Source organism: Moschus berezovskii, chromosome X, assembly GCF_049115385.1.
Source record: "Moschus berezovskii isolate FMDL1 chromosome X, NW_MosBer_1.0, whole genome shotgun sequence".
In the NCBI taxonomy this organism is placed as follows: domain Eukaryota; kingdom Metazoa; phylum Chordata; class Mammalia; order Artiodactyla; family Moschidae; genus Moschus; species Moschus berezovskii.
Window position 1 is genome coordinate 63,152,391 of NC_142488.1, and position 14,086 is coordinate 63,166,476.

Here is a 14,086-nt window from a genome sequence, read left to right on the forward strand (position 1 = left end):
AATGAAAAAAAAGGACACTATATAAACAGAAAATTTACTGAAAGGGAAAATACCATGGGATTCACAGTGGTTCTTTCTACTTTGTAAGATCACAGACAGCTGTGCAGTTTTCTTTATATCTTTTCTGTCTTTTCCAAATTTTCTTGTGTTAATCTGGATTTCTTTTGTAATTCAGTGGAAAACCAAAAATGTCTTGTTTTTTAAATATAAGAAATAATTTTTTTCTTTTTTCTTTCCATTCTATCTATAAACACTATTGGTTACATAGTAGTCATATATGGATATCTTCATAATTTTTAGTTGTTATTGTATTTTAAACATACTTTATTACATTTATTGTTAGCGTATCTTATCGTATTATTTATTACCATAATTTGTTTAATCAGTCCGATATTAAATATTTGGTTGTTTAAATTTTGACTATTATAAAAAATACTGCAGTGAACATTTTTGTCTGCAACATTTTTTAAAAGTGAGAGATACACTGTTTCTAGTAGGTTCCTTTTCAGTAGCTACATGAATAACTACTAGCATTTACTACCTTTCCCTTTTCTAGAATTGAAGGGAGCATGAAATGTTTTGTTTATTCTTTCCTTGTGTTTTGACTAGGTTTTGCAGCAACGCTGGATGATGACAAGCCTTGGTACTCCATTTTTCCCATTGACAATGAGGAGCTGGTATATGGACGTTGGGAGGACAATATCATTTGGGATGCTCAGGCCATGCCCCGGTTCTTGGAGCCTCCTATTTTAACACTTGATCCCAATGATGAGAACCTCATTTTGGGTATGGTACTGGCTGGGTCAGTGTTCCTTCTCCATAACTAATAGCTTGCTGTCCTAATGTCAGTGGGCAGGAGGAAATCAGAAGGGTCGGGAAGGTCAAGACTGGAAGCTTCTAAATAGCAGTTTGAGACAGCAAAGTTGTGGCTGTCAGTTTCTAATATTGTGTATTGTTTTAGGGAAAACTCATAATTTAGAAATGTTGGAAAGTAGTACCTTGGAGATGTCAGGAGTGTAGTTTGATTGGTTGGACTAGAAGTGGTCTTGGGGGAGATGAAAATCTGGTTAGGAATTGCAAAGGTGTCAGTAGGAAAGGTGAATTTTCAGGGATAACAATTCCAGGGTGACTTGTTTCCTCCTTAGAAATTCCGGATGAGAAGGAAGAGGCTACTTCTAACTCTCCCTCCAAGGAGAGTAAGAAGGAATCCTCTCTGAAGAAGAGTCGAATTCTATTAGGGAAAACAGGAGTCATCAAGGAGGAACCACAGCAGGTCTGTGAGGGCAAAAGGGATTTTGGTGATTAGAAGAACAAAGAAAGGTAATGAAGAAGGGTAGTCTGACTAAGGTTTATTTGATAACCTATCATTAGAACATGTCTCAACCAGAAGTGAAAGATCCATGGAATCTCTCGAATGATGAATATTACTACCCTAAGCAACAAGGTCTTCGAGGCACCTTTGGGGGAAATATTATTCAGGTAAAAGTAGCATTTTTTTTGTGTGTGTGGTGAATGGGAACCACTGCTTTGTTTTGGTGTAGACCTGAGTAAATCCTGCTTTGACTGGAGTTCAATTTGAACCCTTATATTTATTTCTATCTTAGCATTCAATTCCTGCTGTGGAATTACGGCAGCCCTTCTTTCCTACCCACATGGGGCCCATCAAACTCCGGCAGTTCCATCGCCCACCTCTGAAGAAGTACTCTTTTGGGGCACTATCTCAGCCAGGTCCCCACGCAGTCCAGCCCTTGCTAAAGCACATCAAAAAGAAGGCAAAGGTATGATTGAATCTTTGTTAGGAAAAAAAAGCTATAAAAGGCATTGGAATACAAATGAGGGAGATGGACTGGATATTAGATGCTTTTAGGAAATTGTCTATTTTCTTAGAAGTGGTAAAAATAAAATATTATTGTGGTTATTTAGGAGAATGTCATTATTCTTGGGAGATGCATGTGAAAATACAGTAAAATGTCATGATAACTGCAACTTTAAAAAATGGTTCATGGACTACCCTGGTGGTCCAGTAGTTAAGAATCCACCTGCCAATGCAGGGGACACGGGTTCAATTCCTGGTCTGGAAAGATCCCATATCCCACAGAGCTGCTAAGCCTGTGCACAACTACTGAAGCCTGCATGTTTTAGGGCCAGTGTTCCGCAACAAGAGAAGTCACCCACAATGAGAAGCCATAGTAAAGGAGTAGTCCTCACTCACTGTAGCTAGAGAAAGCCTGTGCACAGCAACCAAGATCCAGCTCAGCCAAAAAGGAAAAAAGTTTCAGCAAAATCTATTGGTAGTTATAGCTAAAACTAATATGGTAAAATGTAAAGTAATATATAAGTGGTAGGATAATAAGTGTTCATAGTTTTGACTTTATGCATAAACATTTTTGCAATAAAATAGGAAAAAAAAGCAAGTAAAGTTTTTGATGTCTTAATGAACAATATCACTGTGTGTAATTATTGCCCTGTCAGTAGCTGTACTGTATTCTCCTCGTTCTCGGCAGATGAGAGAACAAGAGAGGCAAGCTTCAGGTGGTGGAGAGATGTTTTTCATGCGCACACCTCAGGACCTCACAGGCAAAGATGGAGATCTTATTCTTGCAGAATATAGTGAGGAAAATGGACCATTAATGATGCAAGTTGGCATGGCAACCAAGATAAAAAACTACTATAAGCGGGTGAGTCTTCTCAGAAAAATCTTTGTTGTTAATAAATAATTGTAGTTAAATATTCAGCGACCATATGTGAACATATATATATATTTTTAATACTAGAGATTTATTGGGAGAATGGAATGGTATCTGTTTTGCAGTTAGTAATATTAGTATAATGCTACACTCATGGAATGTTTTATTTAGGCTTATTGATTATATTCTGGGGTAGTAACTGGGTCTGTTGCATTCCTTATAGAAACCCGGAAAAGATCCTGGAGCCCCAGATTGTAAATATGGAGAAACTGTTTACTGCCATACATCTCCTTTTCTAGGCTCACTCCATCCTGGACAATTGCTGCAGGTGAGGAATTATTTCCTGCTATAACTTTTTCCTAAGGAAATTGACAGATGATCTAGTCAGCCCAGAAAGAACCAGTTCTATTTGATTGAGATACTGTTTAACTAAAGTATGGGAAAGAACAATATAAGCTAAAAATTACTATAATCCAAAAATTTGTTTTTGCATTTTTTTATTAAAACTGGCTCCTAATTATGTTATTGTATAAGTTAAATTTTAAATAGTCTTTTGGAAATACATAGTGGTAAGAAGTCCAAAAACATCTGGGTGGCATAGGGAAGTCAACTGGATTGATAATTTACTGTAGTTACTTTATGACTGTTTAATTTGTATGTGTAAGATTGGTGTGTTTTGAGTATTGGACCACACCCCAGCTATAGTGAAATGGTTTTTCCTCTCTCTGTTCTGATGGGTATAGAAATGGCTTCTGGTAACCTAGCTTTTACATACTTTGTTAAGGGAAGGTATAGAGGTCCACAAATGATGTGAGGAAATCTTTAGCACTCTACTACCTTGTTTCCCCCTCACCCCCTCCCCGGTTTATTTCCCTTGGCAATCTTAACCAATTTAACTGTTCTTGTACCTAGTTTATCCCATTGTTTCTATTGCTTATTCCCTTAAAGCATCTACAAAGCACATTTTTTAAAAAATCCTTTGCATCTGTAGTCCATTTCCACCAGATTTTGAGTATCACCTTCATACTGTTCCTAGAGTTCCTGTCCCTATAACTTTCTGTTGAAGTTTTCTACCAGTTCCTACCCTTTTGTGGCTACTTTTGTAGTCTCTCAGATATCCTTTTTCATCTTCCCCGTGACTCTTTTTCCACATTTAGAATTTTCTTTCCACACCTATGTATTGAAGATCCTCCCTCTTTCTGTCTACTTTTCTAATTTTTTTGAGAAGTCTTTCCTTAGAATCTTAATGACAGGTTCTTAATGACAGTTTGATCCTCATCTGGCTGCCACTTAAACAAGCTCAAATGTTTCTGTCCTGCATCTTTAGTTTGTCTTTTTAAAGCATAGTTTCTAATTCATTAGTTGTTTTTTTAATTAATTTACTAAACAAATGTTTTGATTTCACATTATGTCAGGGGCTCTGCTGGGGTCTAGGATAAGCAGTATGGTGCTTTTTAGATTATAAAGTGATTTTCAGATGTAATCTTCATAGTAATCCTGTGAGTATAAGAGTTTTAAGTATCTCCATTTTGTAGATGAGGAAAATTGAGCTCATAGATATTAAGTAACTTATCGGACATCATACAGTGAGCTAGCAGAGCCAGTGTCATCTATAGTGTCAAATCCTATAGTTTCCTCACTACTGACTCTTAAAGGTGACCAATGGGTAAAAAATTATCTGTCTAATCCCATTTGATATTCCATATTTTAATTTATGTTACTTGATAGACCTTAGATGGCATAATGGGGATGGAGAACCAACAAGCTTGATTTTCCATTCTCATGAGTTTACTAAATTTCTAGGGCTTCTCTTTATATTACTTTTGTGTTTTTATTTTTGTTAGGCATTTGAGAACAACCTTTTTCGTGCTCCAATTTATCTTCATAAGATGCCAGAAACTGACTTCCTTATTATTCGCACAAGACAAGGTTACTATATTCGGGAATTAGTGGATATTTTTGTGGTTGGCCAGCAGTGCCCTTTGTTTGAAGTTCCTGGGCCCAATTCCAAAAGAGCCAATACTCATATTCGAGACTTTCTCCAGGTAAGAACGAGAGGATAGGGAGGGCGTCTGGATGTACATAAAGGGATATTTGGATTGGGGGCATATCAGGGAAGATAAAACATTATGGGCTTAGCAGGGGAAGGGGCCCTGGTGAGGAATTTTATCCTTATTTTGCCAAATAAAAAAAAATTTGGTATGTTGAGCAGGTTTTTATTTATCGCCTGTTCTGGAAGAGTAAAGATCGCCCACGACGGATCCGAATGGAAGATATAAAAAAAGCTTTTCCTTCTCATTCAGAAAGCAGCATCCGGAAGAGGCTAAAGCTCTGCGCTGACTTCAAACGCACAGGTCATGAGTTGTGACTGATTATATGTTCTCTCTGCCTCTTTCCAAGAAAGGATTAAGGCTTCCAGTTAAAGGATAAGCATACAAATAATAAAATAGAAAAAAAAATTGGAGTCATCAAAAGGAGGTAGCAAATCTTCTAATTATGGAGGCTCTGATTGCTGATTTAATTTTGCCGGTCAGGAAGTTCAGTGTGATTGTTGATGTCTTAGATGTAGGAAACCTAGCAGCAGGGCTTTTCTTGGCCAGACATTCAGATTGGCTAAGCCTGATACCTTCTGGGACATTGCCTGGTTCACTCTTGGTTTGCTGTCCCTGTTAATGGCAAGGAAAGGGCCTTTGGAATTCCGAATGGTCTTATTTTCTCTTATCTGTTCTAGGCATGGATTCAAACTGGTGGGTGCTGAAGTCTGATTTTCGTTTACCAACTGAAGAGGAGATCAGGGCTATGGTGTCTCCAGAGCAGTGCTGTGCTTATTACAGCATGATAGCTGCAGAGCAGCGACTGAAGGTAAACACTTTCCTTTTAGGCACCACCTATGCCTGTGGGTGTTTTTCAGAGAGATGAGGGTGAAGAACTTTTCTCACTAGCTTAGGAATGATGCATACTAGATTATTACTAATTATTTAAAAAATCAAACTGTATAAGGTACTCCGTGTATACCAGTTCTGGGGTAAACTACATTGTAGATAAATACCAGTGGGAAGGCTTAGTGAGGAACTTAGGGAATATTGTTTTGCTTTGAAAGTGGTTGCTCATTCATTTGGGTGATGGCTTTAATCTCTATTCTTTGTAAGACAGGTGTATAAGCAAGGAAAGTGCTTCTTGGTTGTTTTCCACAGCCTTCCAGGCGGGCAGAGATGCTGATGGTGCTGAACATGTGGTTTGGAGAAGCATAATGTTCTTATTCGGAGAAGGCAATGGCACCCCACTCCAGTACTGTTGCCTGGAAAATCCCATGGATGGAGGAGCCTGGTAGGCTGCAGTCCATGGGGTCGCACAGAGTCGGACACGACTGAAGCGACTTAGCAGCAGCAATGTCCTTATTAGGTCAAAATAGGAAAGATCTAGCTGGAGTGGGACAGCACAGTTGTGTCCCACTGAGTTAATGAGCATCTCTATTCAGCTTCCTCATGGGCCTTAACTGTCCACACATGTTAGCTTCAGGATGTAGAGTGGTGATAGGTATACCTAAGACTTTATAGACTCCATTCTCTGTGCAAAACTGTGTGTTGGTGTTCTGTACTTGGTATTTGGTGAAACTTGTGCTTTGCATTTTCCAATTTATCGATTGACTTACACACGGATTTGTCCTCTTCCAGGATGCTGGCTATGGTGAGAAGTCCTTTTTTGCTCCAGAAGAGGAAAATGAGGAAGATTTCCAGATGAAGATTGATGATGAGGTGAGATTTTAATCTTTATTAGTATATCCCATTTATCCCAGAAAAACAGGCTTATTGAGATGATTGACATACAGTAAATGGCACATGTTTAAAGTGTACTATTTGGTATGTTTTGATGCATGTTTATACCTGTGAAATTGTCTTAACGAGATAATGAGTGTATCTGTCACCTCCACAAGTTTGTGCCTCTTTAAAATCCTTTTCTCCCCTCTCCTCCTTTCTCTCTAACCCTCCCTGTCCTCTGACATCCACTGATCTGCTTTCTGTCACAGATTAGTTTGTATTTTTTAGAGTTTTAGATAAATGGAATCATACAGTTATATTATATACTCTTTTTTTAAATTGTGGTAAAATACACGTAACATAAAATTTATCATCTTAAACCTTTATGTATGTAGTCAGTAGTGTTAAAAGTACATTCACACTGTTCAGCCAATCTCCAGAACTCTTTTCATCTTGTAAAACTGAGACTTGATTACTCATTAAGTAGTAATTCCCTCTTTTTCCCACCCCCAATCCCCTGCAACCACCATTCTACTTTCTGTCCCTATGAATTTTACTATTCTAGGTACTTACTTCGCCTAAGTGGAATCATACAGTATTTGTTTTTATGTCACTGATTTATTTCATCTGGCATAATATTTTTAATACTCATTCATGTTGTAGCATATGTCAGAATTTCTTTCATCTTTTATGCTGAGTAATATTCTCTGGTATATATGTACACACACAAAAACCATGGAATATTGTTTTGGTTATCCATTTGTCCACTGATGGACATTTGTATTATTTCTAAGGGTTCCAGTTTCCTCACACTTTAACCAGCATTTGTTATTTATTGTTTTTTTTGAAAAGTAGTCATCTCAGTGGGTGTGAGGTGGTATCTCAGTGGTGTTTCAATTTGCATTTCCCTGATAGAATCTTTTCATGTGCTTGTTGGCTGTTTGTATGTCTTATTTTGAGAAATGTGTATTCAAGTCCTTTGCCCATTTTTGAATTGGGTTGTTTGTTTTTTGTGATTGAGTTAGTTGTAGGGGTTACATATTCTAGATGTTAACATCTTTGCGGGTGTATGTTATACAAATACTTTCTCTCATTCTGTAGGTTGCCTTTCACTTTGCTGTGTCCTTTGATGCAGAGAAATTTTACATTTTGATGTAGTCTAGTCCAGTTTACCTAATTTTACTTTTGTCCCTGTGCTCTTGGTTCCACATCTAAGAAATCACTGCCAAATCCAGCATCAGGAAGCTTTTTCTCTGTTTTTTTTCTTCTAAGAGTTTTACATTTTTAGTTCTTACATTTCAGTCTTTGACTCATTTTGAATTAATTTTTGTATATGGTGTAAAGTAAAGGTCCATCTTTATTATTTTATATGTGAGTATTCTGTTTTCCCTAGTACCATTTGTTAAAAGTATACATTCTTTCTTGTCTGTGTTCTTCACTCTAATTATGCTGAGATTCATCCAGGTAATTGTGTGTACTAATAGTTTGTTACTCTTATTGCTATATAATATTTCATAGTATGGATGTACCACAGTTTGTTTAATCACCTGTCAAAGGACATTTTCGTTATTCCCAGATTTTGGCTATTGTGAATAAAACTGCTATGAATATCCATGTATAAATCTTTATATGGACATATGTTTCTTTTTTTTTTCTTGGGTAAATATTTAGAAGTGGAATTGCTGGATTGTATGGTAGCTCTGTTTTACCTTTGGAGGAACTGCCAGACTTCCACAGAGGCTACACCATTTCCATTCCTACTAGTAGTGTATGAGCATTCCAGTTTTTCCACATCCTTGTCGACACTTGTTATTTTCCATTTATTATTATTATTGCCTACCTATAGTGGGTGTGTCATTGCAGTTTTAATTTGCATTTCCCAGATAGCTAAGGATGTTGAGCATCTTTCTATGTGCTTATCATCCAGTAATCTTCTTTGGTTGAGGATCTATTTATCTCTTGCCCATTATTATTTTTAATTAGTTACTTGTTTTCTTCTCAAATTTTGAGAGTTCTTTATGTATTCTGGGTCCCAGTCCTTTATCAGGTATATGATTTACAAAGATTTTCTCCCAGTCTAAGGCTTGTCTTTTAATTATCTTAGCAGTGTCTTATGAAGAGCAGAAGTCTAACTTGTAAATCTTTTCCTTTGATGCTTATGGATTTGTGTCAGGTCAAAAATTTTATCTAATTCAAAGTCACAAAGATTTATTCTTATTTTCTTGTAAAGGTTTTATTGTTTTAGATGTTAGGTTTAGATCTATTTTGAGTTAATTTTTGTTTAGGGTGCAAGGTGTTTAGATTAAGGTTCATCTTTTTGCATATGAATGTCCAGTTATTCTAGTACCATTTGTCAAAAAATTAATTGATCTTTTAAAACAAAAGTTTGATCATATCACTCTTGCTCAAGGACTTCCTTTGGGTCCTCAATCCATAACATGATTCACAAGCCTCTGTGTGATTTTGGTCTTGTAATATAGCTCTCATCTCCTCTCATCTGTCACTGACCATCTTATACTCTTAAGCTCCAAACATAATAAAGTTCTTTCAGTTCCCTAAATTTATTTCTGCTGCTTTCTAGGATTTTGCAACTGTTATTACCTCTGCCTAGAATATTTCCTCTCCATTCCTCTATCATTTGACCTTCATCTGCAAGTTATATTCTTTTGGAAGCTTTTCCTGACTCTTGCCCTCACTCCCACCCTTCATTTGGATTGGATCACCATCTTTTCCTTCTTTGTATACATATAGCACTTTTTACTTTCCTGTCATGGCACTGATCATGCAGTATTGAATTTGGTTGGTTTATCTGTCTCTCCCTCACTGACATTAGGCCCTTGAGAAAGTAGTGCTTGACATGTAGATATTCAATAAATATTTGTTAAATGAGTGAATGCTTGTCAGTGAGGTCAGGCAGAGTGAGTAAAGAAGCATTGTTTTATGTACTGTACTTTTGAAGTTGGAGTGAACAATGAGTGGATATCAGAATTTCCGAAATGAAAAATTCTTTTGAACGGCCTTCAAGGTTGAATCTCGAATAGAGAATTGGCCAGTTACGTATACCTTTTCTGGTCTGTTTGGACAAGCACATTGCTCTTGTCTTAATTGCCTGCTTATTTTATGTGGTCAATAAACACCATTCAGGGTTCTAGGAGAGGACAGGTCTTTTTGACCAAACCTGTGGCAGAGGTGGAATACACTTTGGTTTATTGCTACTGAGATAGGGGCCAGTACTTTGTAGAGCATGTTTATCATCTAATTGGGAGAGTATGTATATGGGTCATTCTAAAGAAGGTGTTTGAGCAATTAGACCATCAAAAGTGGTCATCAGTCTAACTTAATTCTTTGAAAATCATGATGGTGGGGACAACACTGTCTTTGAGAACTCTCAGTCAAACCCAAGTGATACGGAGCTGAAGAGGGGGGTACCACTTTTCCACATATTCCTACTTACACTGACTGAGACTTTGGCCTCTTACTTATTATCATGATTTAAATACCATAGAAAAGAACAGGCTGTGTCCTGGGCAGCTTTATGTAGCTATTGATCTCTGTGAACGGTTTAAGAAAGCATCAGATTGTACATTATTGTTATTATCCCCACCTTCTAAGTGTGGCTAGACATAGAGCAAATGTTTTTCACCACCCCCTGAATCTTTTTTCATACTTCAGGTTCGCACTGCTCCTTGGAACACCACACGGGCTTTCATTGCTGCCATGAAGGGCAAGTGTCTCCTGGAGGTGACTGGGGTGGCAGATCCCACAGGGTGTGGTGAAGGATTCTCCTATGTGAAGATTCCAAACAAACCAACACAGCAGAAGGTGAGACTGTTTGAATTTCTGGAAGGTGAAAAATCAGAGGAAGAAGAAATAGAGGTTAAGGAATGGAGATGAATGGATGGGGATCTGGGAAGCCATGGAAATGTTAACAGTATGTCTTAGATGCCTACTATAAAGAGTTCAACTTACTAGGATTCTTTCTTGTTTTGTTTCTGAGGTAGGATGATAAGGAGCCTCAGCCAGTGAAGAAGACAGTGACAGGAACAGACGCAGACCTCCGTCGCCTTTCGCTGAAAAATGCCAAGCAACTTCTGCGTAAATTTGGTGTGCCTGAGGAAGAGGTGGGCATGGAAGAGAAAAACTTAGAGGCTCCCGGGGGCTCTTTATAGAGAGGGGAAAGCTTAGAGGCAGATATTAGGAACTATCTGGAGAATTTTGTCGTTTAGGTTGTGGTAGACTGAATCTTAGAGACTTCTTCAGGAGTTAGCTTTCTCAAAGCTTTCTGTCTAACCTGCTTTGGGTGATTTTTTTTTTTTTTTGGTCTAGCTTCTAACCATGTGCACTGGTTTTTTCCTTTGAAATCTCCAAATGATTTGTGTGTTTGTCTCTCATAGATTAAGAAGTTGTCCCGCTGGGAAGTGATTGATGTAGTACGTACAATGTCAACAGAACAAGCCCGCTCTGGAGAGGGACCCATGAGTAAATTTGCCCGTGGATCAAGGTTTTCTGTGGCTGAGCATCAGGAGCGTTACAAAGAGGAATGTCAGCGTATCTTTGACCTGCAGAACAAGTGTGTTGTTTTAATACTGCAGGAGATCTAAGCTGGAAAGGGGAGGGGGTCTCAGACATTATTTTATAGGGGAGAGAAGATCACCTAAAAATATGACTAGGTGGTTAGGTATCTGAGATTTCAGGGTGATATCTATTCATGATAGTGCTGTGGTACCTACTCCCTTCAAAACAATAGGCAAAGTTTTTGTTTTTTTGTTTGTTTTGCTTTTTTAAATTTTGTATTGGGATATAGCTAATTAACAATATTGTGATAGTTTCAGGTGAACAGCAAAAGGACTCAGCCATACATATACATGTATCCATTCTTCCCCAAACTCTGCTCCCATCCAGGCCTGGCAGAGGTTTTCAGTGGCAAGAAGTACTAGGTTCCATGGCAAATCTTGTAGCCTACTTGAGCCTGGCAGCCATTACAGTGTTGATAGGGGATTGTGGAGGTTTTTTTGGAGGCTTAGTGTTTACAGGATGATAATGCCCTATTAAAAATGACTGCTATGCTGATTTGTTGTTTCTCAGGCTTTTTCCAAGAATTCTGAAAGAGTTGCTGTACTATTTCATATTTTGAACTTGCCTCATTGACTGAATTTCTAGGAAAACTTGTAGAGCTTTTCTGTTCGGGGTTCCATGTCTTAGTGGATTTTGAATCTTTCTCTTTTAAGGTTGATTTCTCAATTTCCTACTCTTGCCTAAACTAAAATTGTTTCTTCAGCTTTTTTTAAAACTTATGTTTCCCCTCCTTTTTAATTCAACATTTTTTTGTCTTTTTAGGGTTTTATCATCAACTGAAATCTTATCAACTGACACAGACAGCAGCTCAGCTGAAGACAGTGACTTTGAGGAAATGGGAAAAAACATAGAGAACATGTTGCAGAATAAGAAGACCAGCTCTCAGCTGTCACGTGAACGGGAGGAGCAGGAACGGAAGGAACTACAGAGGATGATACTGGGTGAGGGTAGTGACTTTACAGATAGACAGACCAAAAAAAGATCGAAAAAGTGTAAATAACTGCTCACTAATAACTAAGGTAAAGATGGAGGCAGGAGAAGTAGGAGATGAGTATAGAAAAGCCCATAGATGAATTAGAGAGATTCTGCAAACTGAACTCTAGCTATGTCTGTGGGGCACAAATTGAAGAGATGCTGCCAGTCTGCCACTGCCTATGTTTGTATCAGGCCTGGCCAAACCAGGACTATCAGTGCTGTGCATCACTTGAGCTTTCTGGGCATTCATCCTAGAGGGTAAGAGTTTTTAATATAGAATCTGTGGATGGATTTGGGGGTTGTTCATGAACCCTCTGAAATCACATGTAGAAGTCTGTATAGGTGTACTTTTTCTGAGGAGAAGATCCATGGCTTTTGGAAAATTCTCAGAGGAGTCTTGGATTCTAAAAAAAGTTTAAACTCACCAACCCTAAATTGCATAAATTGAGGGTGCGGATGATGAAGGCCTGAACTGGTTTGAGATGTGGTCATTGGGAATGAAAAAAGAGAGATCAAAGTGATATTAAGGTTTCATTCTGGCTTGCTGTAAAGATGGTGGTACCATTGATTAGGGCAGTACATTTCAGAAAAAGAAACAGGTTTAAGAAGGAAAGGTATAATATATGGATTTTGAGGTCCTTATGATACTCCCCAGTATAGATGTCAAACAGGCAGTTGAGAACTTGGATGTAGATACTGAGAGAAGATAAAGGCTGAAGATGAACATTTTAAATGACTACACTCACAGTAGTCTTTCCTTTGTTTTCCCTTTGTAAAAGCTTTGTGTGATTCGGTTGTTCTGACTACTTTGTAAAGATGTGATAAAACCTTTCCTCGAATGTGGTCTTGCACTAGGAATGTCTACATCATGTGGATGCTTGTTAGAAATGCAGTCTCAGGTTTCACTCCAAACCTGCTAAATTAGAATCTGTATTTTAACACGATCCTCAGATGATTCCTGTTCATTCATATTAAAGTTGGAGAAGCATACTCTAGGCCTTAAGACTGGAGTTTTTCTGTGGTGTCTTTTCTGCCTGCCGTGCCCTGGCCCCCACCCCCGCCCTCCCCATTGCTTGGGTGCTTTTCTGTAGTGTGATCAGTAACTACTTCCTGCTTGGACTTTCCTTTTGTGCATTGGTTCAAAGAAATCAGAATACAGCTACTGCTCTGCTGTCCTCCCTGTGACAAACATGTTTTTTTGAGATCCTCTCAGAACTTTATGTACTTATAAAAATGGGAACATTGACAGTGATAAAATGAAGTCAGGAAAGGACAACTAGTGTATCCTTAGGGCTGGTGGTGACTTTGATGCTTTCTATAGAACAATAGTTCTGTGGCATGTTGAGTTTTGGGGTCTTCACTCAACCCCAAGAAAATAGCCATTTAGGTGGTAGGGGGACTGTGGAAATCTTTTTTCTTCTTGCAGCAGCAGGCTCAGCAGCATCAGGAAACAATCACAGAGATGATGACACTGCTTCTGTGACAAGCCTTAATTCTTCTGCCACTGGCCGTTGTCTCAAGATTTATCGCACGTTTCGAGATGAAGAGGGGAAAGAATATGTTCGCTGTGAGACGGTCCGAAAGCCAGCTGTCATTGATGCCTATGTGCGCATACGGACCACAAAAGACGAGGAATTCATGTGAGTTTGACTCCCCACTTGCTAGTGTGATAAGGAGAATGATAATGATGGGGAAGGGGGTGAGGATGGATACTTGAATTTTAGTGACAAGTTTCTGCACAGTTGTCCCTGGAAATCTGTGTTAATTGAGAATCATCTTGCCTTTGGAACTTTGGGTTTGAACAGAGCCAGATGACAGGGAGAATCCCCAGTTTGCTGTAAAATAAAGGCATGTTTTAAGTTCTTTCTGGGTCCTTTGTGTTTTTGTTGGTTGGTTGGCAAAAATCTTAGGGACTCCTCAGGGCTCCTCATTCTGAGAGAGGTACCCCTCTGCACATGGAAGACTGATGAGCAGGGTAAGTGGGAATGCCATGTAGCCCCTTTTGTTTCAGTATTACTTTAGTTCTGAGATATTTGTTATCAGGACAGTCTTCTTGGTTTTAAGTTTGCTTATGGATCCGTGAGGCGGAGA

At 38.4% G+C, this 14,086-nt stretch overlaps 1 protein-coding gene across 7 annotated transcripts in view; it reads left to right on the forward strand.

The window, feature by feature from the left end:
• Nucleotides 1–14,086, forward strand: part of TAF1 (TATA-box binding protein associated factor 1) — a 98,397-nt gene that overhangs the window by 11,636 nt on the left and 72,675 nt on the right. For 6 of the 7 annotated variants that reach the window (XM_055437770.2, XM_055437768.2, XM_055437774.2 and 3 more), the window contains exons 9-23: nt 610–786; nt 1,146–1,273; nt 1,372–1,479; nt 1,605–1,778; nt 2,505–2,678; nt 2,911–3,015; nt 4,532–4,732; nt 4,900–5,041; nt 5,419–5,549; nt 6,362–6,442; nt 10,118–10,267; nt 10,447–10,566; nt 10,840–11,015; nt 11,783–11,961; nt 13,422–13,635. In XM_055437770.2, the coding sequence (XP_055293745.1) occupies nt 610–786; nt 1,146–1,273; nt 1,372–1,479; nt 1,605–1,778; nt 2,505–2,678; nt 2,911–3,015; nt 4,532–4,732; nt 4,900–5,041; nt 5,419–5,549; nt 6,362–6,442; nt 10,118–10,267; nt 10,447–10,566; nt 10,840–11,015; nt 11,783–11,961; nt 13,422–13,635 (2,260 nt within the window). The remainder of the gene's footprint in view (nt 1–609; nt 787–1,145; nt 1,274–1,371; nt 1,480–1,604; nt 1,779–2,504; nt 2,679–2,910; nt 3,016–4,531; nt 4,733–4,899; nt 5,042–5,418; nt 5,550–6,361; nt 6,443–10,117; nt 10,268–10,446; nt 10,567–10,839; nt 11,016–11,782; nt 11,962–13,421; nt 13,636–14,086) is intronic. The other variant, XM_055437769.2, reaches the window with a different exon arrangement.